General features: G+C 48.1%; 1 protein-coding gene across 29 annotated transcripts in view; it reads left to right on the top strand.

The window, feature by feature from the left end:
• LOC146049607 (immunoglobulin superfamily member 11-like) overlaps nucleotides 1-14,658 on the top strand; it is a 571,199-nt gene that overhangs the window by 477,645 nt on the left and 78,896 nt on the right. For 28 of the 29 annotated variants that reach the window (XM_083166144.1, XM_083166145.1, XM_083166139.1 and 25 more), the window contains one exon: nucleotides 10,193-10,353. The exons of the other annotated variant lie outside the window; for it this stretch is intronic. In XM_083166144.1, coding sequence (XP_083022270.1) covers nucleotides 10,193-10,353 — 161 coding nt within the window. The remainder of the gene's footprint in view (nucleotides 1-10,192; nucleotides 10,354-14,658) is intronic. 29 annotated transcript variants of the gene reach the window in all.

Genomic DNA, 14,658 nt, shown 5'->3' with positions numbered 1-14,658 from the left:
TACAGAGGTGGAGAGGGATAACGTGCGTTATACAGAGGCGAGGAGGGATACTGTGCGTTATACAGAGGGGGAGGGATAACGTGCGTTATACAGAGGAGGGAGGGATAACGTGGGTTATACAGAGGCGGGAGGGATAACGTGGGTTATACAGAGGCGGGAGGGATAACGTGCGTTATACAGAGGCGGGAGGGATAACGTGCGTTATACAGAGGCGGGGAGGGATAACGTGCGTTGTACAGAGGTGGAGAGTGATAACGTGCGTTATACAGAGGCGGAGAGATATAATGTGCGTTATACAGAGGCGGGGAGGGATAACGTGCGTTATACAGAGGGGGAGGGATAACGTGCGTTATACAGAGGCGGAGAGATATAATGTGCGTTATACAGAGGCGGGGAGGGATAACGTGCGTTATACAGAGGCGGGGAGGGATATCCTGCGTTATAGAGAGGCGGGGAGGGATAACGTGCGTTGTACAGAGGTGGAGAGTGATAACGTGCGTTATACAGAGGCGGAGAGATATAATGTGCGTTATACAGAGGCGGAGAGTTATAACGTGCCTTATACAGAGACGGGGAGGGATATCCTGCGTTATAGAGAGGCGAGGAGGGATAACGTGCGTTACACAAAGGGGGAGGGATAACGTGCGTTATACAGAGGCGGGGAGGGATAACGTGGGTTATACAGAGGGAGAGGGATAACGTGCATTATACAGAGGCGGGGAGGGATAACGTGCGTTATACAGAGGCGGGGAGAGATATTGTGCGTTATACAGAGGCGGGGAGGGATATCGTGCGTTATACAGAGGCGGGGAGGGATAACGTGCGTTATACAGAGGGAGAGGGATAACGTGCATTATACAGAGGCGGGGAGGGATAACGTGCGTTATACAGAGGGAGAGGGATAACGTGCATTATACAGAGGCGGGGAGGGATAACGTGCGTTATACAGAGGCGGGGAGAGATATTGTGCGTTATACAGAGGCGGGGAGGGATATCGTGCGTTATACAGAGGCGGGGAGGGATAACGTGCGTGATACAGAGGCGAGGAGGGATAACGTGCGTTATACAGAGGCGGGGAGGGATAACGTGCGTTGTACAGAGGCGGGGAGGGATAACGTGGGTTATACAGAGGCGGGGAGGGATAACGTGCGTTGTACAGAGGCGGGGAGGGATAACGTGCGTGATACAGAAGCGGGAGGGATAACGTGCGTTATACAGAGGCGGGGAGGGATAACGTGCGTTATACAGAGGCGGGGAGGGATATCCTGCGTTATAGAGAGGCGGGGAGGGATAACGTGCGTTATACAGAGGCGGGGAGGGATAACGTGCGTTATACAGAGGCGGGAGGGATAACGTGCGTTATACAGAGGCGGGGAGGGATAACGTGCGTTGTACAGAGGTGGAGAGGGATAACGTGCGTTATACAGAGGCGGGGAGGGATAACGTGCGTTACACAGAGGCGGGGAGGGATAACGTGCGTTATACAGAGGCGGGGAGGGATAACGTGCGTTATACAGAGGCGGGGAGGGATAACGTGCGTTATACAGAGGCGGGGAGGGATAACGTGCGTTATACAGAGGCGGGAGGGATAACGTGCGTTGTACAGAGGAGGGATAACGTGCGTTGTACAGAGGTGGAGAGGGATAACGTGCGTTATACAGAGGCGGGGAGGGATAACGTGCGTTATACAGAGGCGGGGAGGGATAACGTGCGTTGTACAGAGGTGGAGAGGGATAACGTGCGTTATACAGAGGCGGGAGGTATAACGTGCGTTATACAGAGGCGGGGAGGGATATCCTGCGTTATACAGAGGGGAAGGGATATTGTGCATTATACAGAGGGGGAGGGATATTGTGCGTTATACAGAGGAGGGAGGGATAACGTGTGTTATACAGAGGCGGGGAGGGATAACGTGCGTTATACAGTGTGGGAGGGATAATGTGCGTTATACAGAGGCGGGGAGGGATATCGTGCATTATACAGAGGCGGGGAGGGATAACGTGCGTTATACAGAGGGGGAGGGATAACGTGCTTTATACAGAGGCAGAGGGGGATATTGTGCGTTATACAGATGGGGAGGATAAACGTTATACTGTGACAGAGGGATAATGTGTGTTATACAGAGGGATAATGTGTGTTATACTGTGACATAGGGATAGTGTGTGTTATACTGTGACAGATGGATAATGTGTGTTATACTGTGACAGAGGGATAATGTGTGTTATACTGTGACAGAGGGATAATGTGTGTTATACAGAGGGATAATGTGTGTTATACTGTGACAGAGGGATAATGTGTGTTATACAGAGGGATAATGTGTGTTATACTGTGACATAGGGATAATGTGTGTTATACAGAGGGTTAGTGTGTGTTATACTGTGCCAGAGGGATAATGTGTGTTATACTGTGACAGAGGGATAATGTGTGTTATACTGTGACAGAGGGATAATGTGTGTTATACTGTGACAGAGGGATAATGTGTGTTATACAGAGGGATAATGTGTGTTATACTGTGACAGAGGGATAATGTGTGTTATACAGAGGGATAATGTGTGTTATACTTTGACATAGGGATAGTGTGTGTTATACTGTGCCAGAGGGATAATGTGTGTTATACTGTGACAGATGGATAATATGTGTTATACTGTGACAGAGGGATAATGTGTGTTATACTGTGCCAGAGGGATAATGTGTGTTATACTGTGACAGAGGGATAATGTGTGTTATACTGTGACAGAGGGATAATGTGTGTTATACTGTGACAGAGGGATAATGTGTGTTATACAGAGGGATAATGTGTGTTATACTGTGACAGAGGGATAATGTGTGTTATACAGAGGGATAATGTGTGTTATACTGTGACATAGGGATAGTGTGTGTTATACTGTGCCAGAGGGATAATGTGTGTTATACTGTGACAGATGGATAATATGTGTTATACTGTGACAGAGGGATAATGTGTGTTATACTGTGCCAGAGGGATAATGTGTGTTATACTGTGACAGAGGGATAATATGTGTTATACTGTGACAGAGGGATAATGTGTGTTATACAGAGGGATAATGTGTGTTATACTGTGACAGAGGGATAATGTGTGTTATACAGAGGGATAGTGTGTGTTATACTGTGACAGAGGGATAATGTGTGTTATACAGAGGGTTAATGTGTGTTATACAGAGGGATAATGTGTGTTATACAGAGGGATAATGTGTGTTATACTGTGCCAGAGGGATAATGTGTGTTATAAAGAGGGATAATGTGTGTTATACAGAGGGATAGTGTGTGTTATACTGTGACAGAGGGATAATGTGTGTTATACAGAGGGATAATGTGTGTTATAAAGAGGGACAATGTGTGTTATACAGAGGTATAATGTGTGTTATACTGTGACAGAGGGATAATGTGTGTTATACAGAGGGATAATGATTGTTATACTGGCCCTTATTCTGATTGATGCGGATATTCCCGAATTCTTACGGTGCGGTCCGCACGCCACGCTGTGCTGCCGCGTGCGGCCATCGTCCGTAGAAACGCCCACGTGTCCTCCGCATTCGGACGGGCTCACTCTTTAAGAACAGGGCGTGTTTACGGACGACATACAAACCATGCGTGTGCGGGGGAAACACTCAGATTCTGCACGGTATTACAGAGTATTAATATTCAGTGATGTCCATTCTTAGCAGTTTAAAAGTGTGGGACAAGTACAGCATATGTGTGTGTTTAGTAAAGGTTCCTTGAAGCAGCACTGGTTTCAATTAAAGCACTGACAAGCGTCCTATTAGTGAGTAATGAGTAAAGGAGTCGATTGTATTGGGTTCAGGTGTTAATGCTTGTAGTCATTAGGCGTTCCGTTCGCCTACCGCAAGACCGAGTGGTTTCCGCAAAGCAATACTTGACTTATGGACACCGCACATTTCTATCGGTTTTGTTCGCGTGCATTCGGAGTGCTATCCGAATGCACGCCCCCCAACATAAGTGTACTCCCCCGTGTCCGCCCATGTTTCCTCCCAGTTTTGCCCACTTTTAAACTACGCCCATGTGTCATTCCGCATGACGCCCATAATACGCCCATATTTCCAGACTGATTGCGGTGCACAGTTTTGTACGGGATTTGGCCGAACAGGTACGGAGTCAATGCGTGGCACATGCGCGTTGCGTTCTCCACGCATGCGCAGACGCCGTAAAGACGCTATCCGAAAGTATGCGGAAAAGTACGCATCAATCAGAATAAGGGCCACTGTGACAGAGGGATAATGTGTGTTATACAGAGGGATAATGGGCCTTATTCTGGTTGGAGCGTCCGGGCCGTACGCGTACGTCCTGGGGTTTTTCACGATCTGCGCATGTGCAAATACGCTAATGCGCCGGCGCGAACACTCCACAACGCTTACGGCCGGGGGTCTCAACGTGCGAAAAAACCTGTACGCGAGCGTACGGGTAATGGGGCGGCATAGGGGCGTGTTGATGGGAGCGGCCGAAATAATGAGGGAAAATGGGCGTAAATATGGGCGTACACGGGGGTGTGCACCAGAAATGAGCGGTGCTACTACCGCACGATCGACTAAGGCACCGTTCGTTTCGGACACCAAACAGGCGGCCGCCAACCGACAGCTAAAACCACTCCTACAGATACCGCTTGCCAGCGTGCGCCTGAGTTGGCTAATTAACGCTGATTAGTACTCAAACACATACACCTGAATGTAATAAGCAATGCTGCAGTCTATTAACTCCAAACCATGATTTCACTGCCTGCAAGCCACACATGCAGCACGCAAACACATTGGAAGCTTATGTTTCTATACTTCTCCACATTTAAAGGTTTGTTTAATTTAAGGTAAGATTCTTTTTATACGCTAAGGTAGGTATTTGATAAACAGACACATTCACTACCTGCTTTCATAGACTTTACGCAGTAGCACACTCAATCTACACAAGTCGACATGTGTCAACGTGTTCACTCTAATACTAACATAGGTTTTGTATTTAGGATACAATAACATAAACCACATCTAACACCTACAAACGATGTTTCAGCAATGTTTTAAGGCCATGCCCACTATTTTGCACATTAATTAATTTAATCAATTAATTAATTTTCATAATTATAGTTGAAAGGCAAGATTTGCAGGTCCATATATGTGAAGGGTATGCCAGCGTGCACGGACGTACGCTCACTCTCACGAGCGGTGACATAAGCTGAGTTTTCCATTGAAAACAATAGGGACCCGTCCGTGCAAGCTGGCGTACGCTCAGATCGCCGCAAGAAGGCGGTGGGGAGACGGAGGAAAGACGGCCGTAGACGGCGCCGTACGCTCAGTCGTACGCTAGTCGACGGAGTGTAAGGGCTGGGCCGACCGCGTACGTTGCCGTACGCTCATTTGTACACCACTCCCCTTCTACGTTATTTCTGCCCGTACGCAAGCGGCCGATTTGTGGGTGGACTTAACCCTAACGGCCGCGTACGGCTAGCGTGCGGTAATTGTGAACGTACGCACGTTTGGCCGCTCCGATCAGAATAAGGCCCAATGTGTGTTATACTGTGACAGAGGGATAATGTGTGTTATACTGTGACAGAGGGATAATGTGTGTTATACAGAGGGATAGTGTGTGTTATACTGTGACAGAGGGATAATGTGTGTTATACAGAGGGTTAATGTGTGTTATACAGAGGGATAATGTGTGTTATACAGAGGGATAATGTGTGTTATACTGTGCCAGAGGGATAATGTGTGTTATAAAGAGGGATAATGTGTGTTATACAGAGGGATAGTGTGTGTTATACTGTGACAGAGGGATAATGTGTGTTATACAGAGGGATAATGTGTGTTATACTGTGACAGAGGGATAATGTGTGTTATACAGAGGGATAGTGTGTGTTATACTGTGACAGAGGGATAATGTGTGTTATACAGAGGGTTAATGTGTGTTATACAGAGGGATAATGTGTGTTATACAGAGGGATAATGTGTGTTATACTGTGCCAGAGGGATAATGTGTGTTATAAAGAGGGATAATGTGTGTTATACAGAGGGATAGTGTGTGTTATACTGTGACAGAGGGATAATGTGTGTTATACAGAGGGATAATGTGTGTTATAAAGAGGGACAATGTGTGTTATACAGAGGTATAATGTGTGTTATACTGTGACAGAGGGATAATGTGTGTTATACAGAGGGATAATGATTGTTATACTGGCCCTTATTCTGATTGATGCGGATATTCCCGAATTCTTACGGTGCGGTCCGCACGCCACGCTGTGCTGCCGCGTGCGGCCATCGTCCGTAGAAACGCCCACGTGTCCTCCGCATTCGGACGGGCTCACTCTTTAAGAACAGGGCGTGTTTACGGACGACATACAAACCATGCGTGTGCGGGGGAAACACTCAGATTCTGCACGGTATTACAGAGTATTAATATTCAGTGATGTCCATTCTTAGCAGTTTAAAAGTGTGGGACAAGTACAGCATATGTGTGTGTTTAGTAAAGGTTCCTTGAAGCAGCACTGGTTTCAATTAAAGCACTGACAAGCGTCCTATTAGTGAGTAATGAGTAAAGGAGTCGATTGTATTGGGTTCAGGTGTTAATGCTTGTAGTCATTAGGCGTTCCGTTCGCCTACCGCAAGACCGAGTGCTTTCCGCAAAGCAATACTTGACTTATGGACACCGCACATTTCTATCGGTTTTGTTCGCGTGCATTCGGAGTGCTATCCGAATGCACGCCCCCCAACATAAGTGTACTCCCCCGTGTCCGCCCATGTTTCCTCCCAGTTTTGCCCACTTTTAAACTACGCCCATGTGTCATTCCGCATGACGCCCATAATACGCCCATATTTCCAGACTGATTGCGGTGCACAGTTTTGTACGGGATTTGGCCGAACAGGTACGGAGTCAATGCGTGGCACATGCGCGTTGCGTTCTCCACGCATGCGCAGACGCCGTAAAGACGCTATCCGAAAGTATTCGGAAAAGTACGCATCAATCAGAATAAGGGCCACTGTGACAGAGGGATAATGTGTGTTATACAGAGGGATAATGTGTGTTATACTGTGACAGAGGGATAATGTGTGTTATACTGTGACAGAGGGATAATGTGTGTTATACAGAGGGATAATGTGTGTTATACTGTTCCAGAGGGATAATGTGTGTTATACAGAGGGATAATGTGTGTTATACAGAGGGATAATGTGTGTTATACTGTGACATAGGGATAATGTGTGTTATACAGAGGGATAATGGCCCTTATTCTGATTGACGCGGACTTTACCGCATACTTTCGGTTCGCGTCTTTTCGGCGTCTGCGCATGCGTGGAGAACGCAACGCGCATGTGCCACGCCTTGACTCCGTACCTGTTCGGCCAAATCCCGTCCAAAACTGTTCCCCGCAATCAGTCGGGAAATATGGGCGTATTATGGGCGTCATGCGGAATGACACATGGGCGTAGTTTCAAAGTGGGCAAAACGGGGCGGAAACATGGGCGGACACGGGGGAGTACACTTATGTTGGGGGGCGTACATTCGGATACCACTCCGAATGCACGCGATCAAAAAGGGAAGAAATGTGCGGTGTCCACAAGTGTACTATTGCTTTGCGGACACCACTCGTTCATGCGGTAGGCGAACGTACGCCTAATGACTACAAGCATTAACACCTGAACCCAATAGAATCGACTCCTTTACTCATTACTCACTAATAGGACGCTTGTCAGTGCTTTAATTGAAACCATTGCACTTCAATTGCTGTAAGGGTTAATGTGTGCAATGCATGTGTTAGGCATGCTTGTAAGGATATATTGGCATCTAATTGATTCCAATTCCAAATAAGAAGTTTTTTATGAGGATAGGTAATTGAATAAGTGGGTCATGTGATGTATTGCAGAAGATACATAGTGGGTTGTTTGGCGTAAATACTCCGCTTACGTGCGGTAGCACCGCTTGCCTCCCGTTCGGATGCGGTATTCCCGAGCATACTCTGTAATACTCTGTAATACCGTGCAGAATCTGAGTGTTTCTCCCGCACACGCATGGTTTGTATGTCGTCCGTAAACACGCCCTGTTCTTAAAGAGTGAGTCCGTCCGAATGCGGAGGACCCGTGGGCGTTTCTACGGACGATGGCCGCACGCGGCAGAACACCGTGGCGTGCGGACCGCTCCGTAAGAATGCGGGAATATCCGCACCAACCAGAATAAGGGCCAATGTGTGTTATACTGTGACAGAGGGATAATGTGTGTTATACTGTGACAGAGGGATAATGTGTGTTATACAGAGGGATAATGTGTGTTATACTGTTCCAGAGGGATAATGTGTGTTATACAGAGGGATAATGTGTGTTATACTGTGACAGAGGGATAATGTGTGTTATACAGAGGGATAGTGTGTGTTATACTGTGACAGAGGGATAATGTGTGCTATACAGAGGGTTAATGTGTGTTATACAGAGGGATAATGTGTGTTATACTGTGCCAGAGGGATAATGTGTGTTATACAGAGGGACAGTGTGTGTTATACTGTGACAGAGGGATAATGTGTGTTATACAGAGGGATAATGATTGTTATACTGTGACAGAGGGAAAATGTGTGTTATACAGAGGGGTAGTGTGTGTTATACAGAGGGATAATGTGTGTTATACTGTGACAGAGGGATAATGTGTGTTATACTGTGACAGAGGGATAATGTGTGTTATACTGTGACAGAGGGATAATGTGTGTTATACAGTGGGATAATGTGTGTTATACAGAGGGATAATGTGTGTTATACTGTGACAGAGGGATAATGTGTGTTATAAAGAGGAATAATATGTGTTATACAGAGGTGTAATGTGTGTAATAGTGTGACAGAGGGATAATGTGTGTTATACAGAGGGGACCTGTGACATGTATGCGACCTGTTGGTGGAGGGGACCTGTGACATGTATGTGACCTGTTGGTGGAGGGTACCTGTAACATGTATGTGACCCGTTGGTAGAGGGCATCTGTGACATGTATGTGACCTGTTGGTAGAGGGGACCTGTGACATGTATGTGACCTGTTGGTAGCGGGGATCTGTGACATGTATGTGACCTGTTGGTGGAGGGGACCTATAACATGTATGTGACCTGTTGGTAGAGGGGATCTGTGACATGTATGTGACCTGTTGGTGAAGGGGACATGTAACATGTATGTGACCTGTTGGTAGAGGGGATCTGTGACATGTATGTGACCTGTTGGTAGAGGGGATATGTGACATGTATGTGACCTGTTGGTGGAGGGGACATGTAACATGTATGTGACCTGTTGGTAGAGGGGATCTGTGACATGTATGTGACCTGTTGGTAGAGGGGATCTGTAACATGTATGCGACCTGTTGGTGGAGGGGACATGTAACATGTATGTGACCTGTTGGTAGAGGGGATCTGTGACATGTATGTGACCTGTTGGTAGAGGGGATCTGTGACATGTATGTGACCTATTGGTAGAGGGGATATGTGACATGTATGTGACCTGTTGGATGAGGGGACATGTAACATGTATGTGACCTGTTGGTAGAGGGGATCTGTGACATGTATGTGACCTGTTGGTAGCGGGGATCTGTGGCATGTATGTGACCTGTTGGTGGAGGGGATATGTAACATGTATGTGACCTGTTGGTAGAGGGGATCTGTGACATGTATGTGACCTGTTGGTAGAGGGGATCTGTGACATGTATGTGACCTGTTGGTAGAGGGGATATGTGACATGTATGTGACCTGTTGGTTGAGGGGACATGTAACATGTATGTGACCTGTTGGTAGAGGGGATCTGTGACATGTATGTGACCTGTTGGTAGCGGGGATCTGTGACATGTATGTGACCTGTTGGTAGAGGGCACCTGTGACATGTATGTGACCTGTTGGTAGCGGGGATCTGTGACATGTATGTGACCTGTTGGTGGAGGGGACCTGTAACATGTATGTGACCTGTTGGTGGAGATCTGTGACATGTATGTGACCTGTTGGTAGAGGGGATCTGTGACATTTATGTGACCTGTTGGTAGAGGGGATATGTGACATGTATGTGACCTGTTGGTGGAGGGGACATGTAACATGCATGTGACCTGTTGGTAGAGGGGATCTGTGACATGTATGTGACCTGTTGGTGGAGGGGACCTGTAACATGTATGTGACCTGTTGGTGGAGATCTGTGACATGTATTGCCGCTCTCCTCCCTATGTATTAGAGTTTGGTGCGGTGAAGGTGACTGTGAATAGCCCCAGCATTCAGGTGACTAGAGGTGCAAGTGTCTTGCTCCCTTGTTCTTTCCGGACACCCATTGTTCTACACAGATTGAATATCATCTGGACCGTGTCTCCCCGAGGAGACCCAAAGCGACCCTTACAGGTGGGTTTTCCGCTCCCTCTGCTTTCACATCTATTCCGCACAGTCATCCACCATAGTCCACGAGCCTTGTCAAAGTGTATTGTACAGTATGTATGTGTGGTCAGTACACAGAACACGTGTGCATTGTATGCATGTGTGGTCAGAACCCAGAACATGTATAAATTGTATGTATGTGTTGTCAACATCCAGGACACATGTGCATTGTATGTATGTATGGTCAGGACATGTGTGCATTGTATGTATGTGTGGTCAGGACACAGGACATGTGTGCATTGTATGTATGTGTGGTCATTACACAGGACACATGTGCATTGTATGTATGTGCTGTCAGGACACGTGTACATTGTATGTATGAGTGGTCAGGACTCGTGTGCATTGTATGTATGTGTGGTCAGTACACAGGACCCGTGTACATTGTATGTCTGTGTGATCAGCACCCAGTACACAGGACACGTGTGCATTGTATGTATGTGTGGTCAGTACACAGTACATGTGTGCATTGTATGTATGTGTGGTCAGGACACGTGTGCATTGTATGTATGTGTGGTCAGTACACAGGACACGTGTACATTGTATGTATGTAGGTCGAGTCAGCACCCTGTACACAGAACACGTGTGCATTGTATGTATGTATGTATGTGTGGTCAGGACACAGGACACGTGTGCATTGTATGCATGTGTGGTCAGTACAAAGAACACGTGTGCATTGTATGTATGTGTAGTCAACATCCAGGACAAGTGTGCATTGTATGTATGTATGTATGTATGGTCAGGACACATGTGCATTGTATTTATGTGTGGTCAGGACACAGGACACGTGTGCATTGTATGTATGTGTGGTCAGTACACAGGACACGTGTGCATTGTATGTATGTGTGGTCAGTACACAGGACACATGTGCATTGTATTTATGTGTGGTCAGGACACAGGACCCGTGTACATTGTGTGTATGTGTGATCAGCACCCAGTATACAGGACACATGTGCATTGCATGTATGTGTGGTCAGGACATGTGTGCATTGTATGTATGTGTTGTCAGTACACAGGACACGTGTACATTGAATGTATGTGGAGTCAGCACCCTGTACACAGAACACGTGTGCATTGTATGTATGTATGTGTGGTCAGGACACAGGACACGTGTGCATTGTATGCACGTGTGCATTGTATGTATGTGTGGTCAGCACCCAGTACATGTGTACATTGTATGTATGTGTAGTCAACATCAAGGACACATGTGCATTGTATGCATGTGTGGTCAGTACACAGGACACATGTGCATTGTATGCATGTGTGGTCAGGACGCGTGTGCATTGTATGTATGTATGTATGTGTGGTCAGGACGTGTGTGCAGTGTATCTATGTGTTGTAAGTACACAGGACTCGTGTGCATTGTATGTATGTGTGGCCAGTACACAGGACACGTGTACATTGTATGTGTGGTCAGCACCCAGTACACAGGCCACGTGTGCATTGTATGTGTGTGTGGTCAGTACACAGGACACATGTGCATTGTATGTATGTGTGGTCAGGACACGTGTGCATTGTATGTATGTGTGGTCAGTACACAGGACATATGTACATTGGATGTATGTGTGGTCAGGACACGTGTGAATTGTATGTATGTGTGGTCAGTACACAGGACACATGTACATTGTATGTATGTATGTATGTATGTGGAGTCAGCACCCTGTACACAGAACATTGTATGTACTGTATGTATGTGTGGTCAGTACACAGGACACGTGTGCATATTATGTATGTGTGGTCAGTACACAGGACACGTGTGCATATTATGTATGTGTGGTCAGTACACAGGGCACATGTGCATTGTATGTATGTGTGGTCAGTAAACAGGACACATGTGTATTGTATATATGTGTGGTCAGTACACAGGGCACATGTACATTGTATGTATGTGTGATCAGCACCCAGTACACAGGGCACATGTACATTGTATGTATGTGTGGTCAGTACACAGGACACATGTGCATTGTATGTATGTGTGGTCAGTACACAGGACACGTGTACATTGTATGTATGTGTGGTCAACACCCTGTACACAAGACACATGTGCATTGTATGTATGTGTGGTCAGTACACAGGACACATGTGCATTGTATGTATGGTCAGTACACAGGACACATGTGCATTGTATGTATGTATATGTGGTCAGGACACGTGTACATTGTATGTGTGTGTGGTCAGTACACAGGACACGTGTACATTGTATGTGTGTGTGGTCAGTACACAGGACACGTGTACATTGTATGTGTGTGTGGTCAGTACACAGGACACGTGTACATTGTATGTGTGTGTGTTCAGCACCCAGTACACAAGACTCATGTGCATTGTATGTATTGCAGCTGGGTCCAGAGCTCACCATGGTCTCCCGTGTTACATGCTGCACATGGGATTGCATATGGCAGAATACTCCCACCTAGGGATGCCAATCCCGGGGCATTTTTTCAATCCCGGATTTCGGGATTGAAAAATGCTCAATCCCGGGATTCTCGGGATCCTGGGATTGGCATCCCTAAAAGAAAAACATGCCCTGTCCACCCGTTTAATCGACATGGCAGGGGGTGGTGGACATGGTCGGGCGGGCATCGACAAGGGGTGGGCGGGCGGGCATCGACATGGGGGGTGGGCGGGCATCGACATGGGGGGTGGGCGGGCGGTTATCGACATGGGCGGGCGGACAGAGCAGCGCTGCGGGGGGTGCCTGCTGCAGCCCCGCAGATTACCTTACATAGGCGGGCTGGAGTGGGGCACATAGCGCTGCGGACGGTGAAGCTTGCAGGAGGGGAGGTCAGTGCGGCCGGAAGCAGTCACCTGTGATAGGCTGCTGTGGCCTGCGCAGCGTGACAGTCAGAGGTCACGCTGCGCAGGCCGCACGCCGGGGTCGGGAACAGCCGGGCAGCTTCTGAGCGGGTGCTCAGAAGCTGCTCGGCATTAGACTGCGCGTGCGCAGTCTAATCCCGAAATCCCGGGATTGGATACTCCAATCCCGGGATTGAAATCCCGGACCTTTTGGGGCCAAATCCCGGGATCCCGCCGATCCCGGGATTGGCCACCCTACTCCCACCCAGACATGTGGAAAATGCAATCCATAGTAAATGAATCTCTAAGGCAGATGTAGAGCAGTGCAGTAGAGTTATGGGTATGAGCTGGCAGAGGTGGTGAAGTACGGTTTGTATAGGAGCGGGCAGAGGTGGGGTAGCAGGGTTAAGGAGCGGGCAGAGGTGGGGTAGCAGGGTTAAGGAGTGGGCAGAGGTGGGGCAATAGGGGTAGGAGCGGTAGAGGTGGGACAGTACGGTAAGGATAGGGGAAGGAGCGGGAAATGTGAGGCAGTACGGTGGAGTTAGGTGTAGGAGAGGGTAGAGGTATGGGTGGGGTTAGGGGTAGGAGCGGGTACCATGTATGGCAGGGGTAAGGAGTAGGGCGGTGAGGTTGGGGTTATGAGCAGATAAGGTACGCCTGGAGTTAGGGGTAGAAGCAGGTATCGTTAAGGCTCGAGTTACGAGCAGGTAGGGGTACAGCCAGGGTTAGCAATAGGAGCAGATAGGGGTATGGCCAGACTATAAAAGAAAGAGCTAGTAGGGGTGCGGTCAGGCTATAGAGGTAGGAGCAGGTAGGGGTATGGTAAGGCTATAGAGGTAGGAGCAGGTAGGGGTGCGGTCAGGCTATAGAGGTAGGAGCAGGTAGGGGTATGGTAAGGCTATAGAGGTAGGAGCAGGTAGGGGTGCGGTCAGGCTATAGAGGTAGGAGCAGGTAGGGGTATGGTAAGGCTATAGAGGTAGGAGCAGGTAGGGGTGCGGTCAGGCTATAGAGGTAGGAGCAGGTAGGGGTATGGTAAGGCTATAGAGGTAGGAGCAGGTAGGGGTGCGGTCAGGCTATAGAGGTAGGAGCAGGTAGGGGTATGGTAAGGCTATAGAGGTAGGAGCAGGTAGGGGTGTGGTCAGGCTATAGAGGTAGGAGCAGGTAGGGGTGCTGTCAGGTTATAAAGGTAGGAGCAGGTAGGGGTGCGGTCAGGCTATAGAGGTAGGAGCAGGTAGGGGTGCGGTCAGGCTATAGAGGTAGGAGCAGGTAGGGGTGCGGTCAGGTTATAGAGGTAGGAGCAGGTAGGGGTGCGGTCAGGCTATAGAGGTAGGAGCAGGTAGGGGTGCTGTCAGGTTATAGAGGTAGGAGCAGGTAGGGGTGCAGTCAGGCTATAGAGGTAGGATCAGGTAGGGGTGCGGTCAGGTTATAGAGGTAGGAGCAGGTAGGGGTGCGGTCAGGTTATAGAGGTAGGAGCAGATAGGG

This window comes from Crinia signifera, chromosome 12 (genome assembly GCF_055691185.1).
Source record: "Crinia signifera chromosome 12, ASM5569118v1, whole genome shotgun sequence".
NCBI classification, from domain to species: Eukaryota; Metazoa; Chordata; class Amphibia; order Anura; family Myobatrachidae; genus Crinia; species Crinia signifera.
The sequence above is the reverse complement of the archived record's forward strand: the minus strand, read 5'-3'. Positions and strand labels throughout refer to the sequence as shown.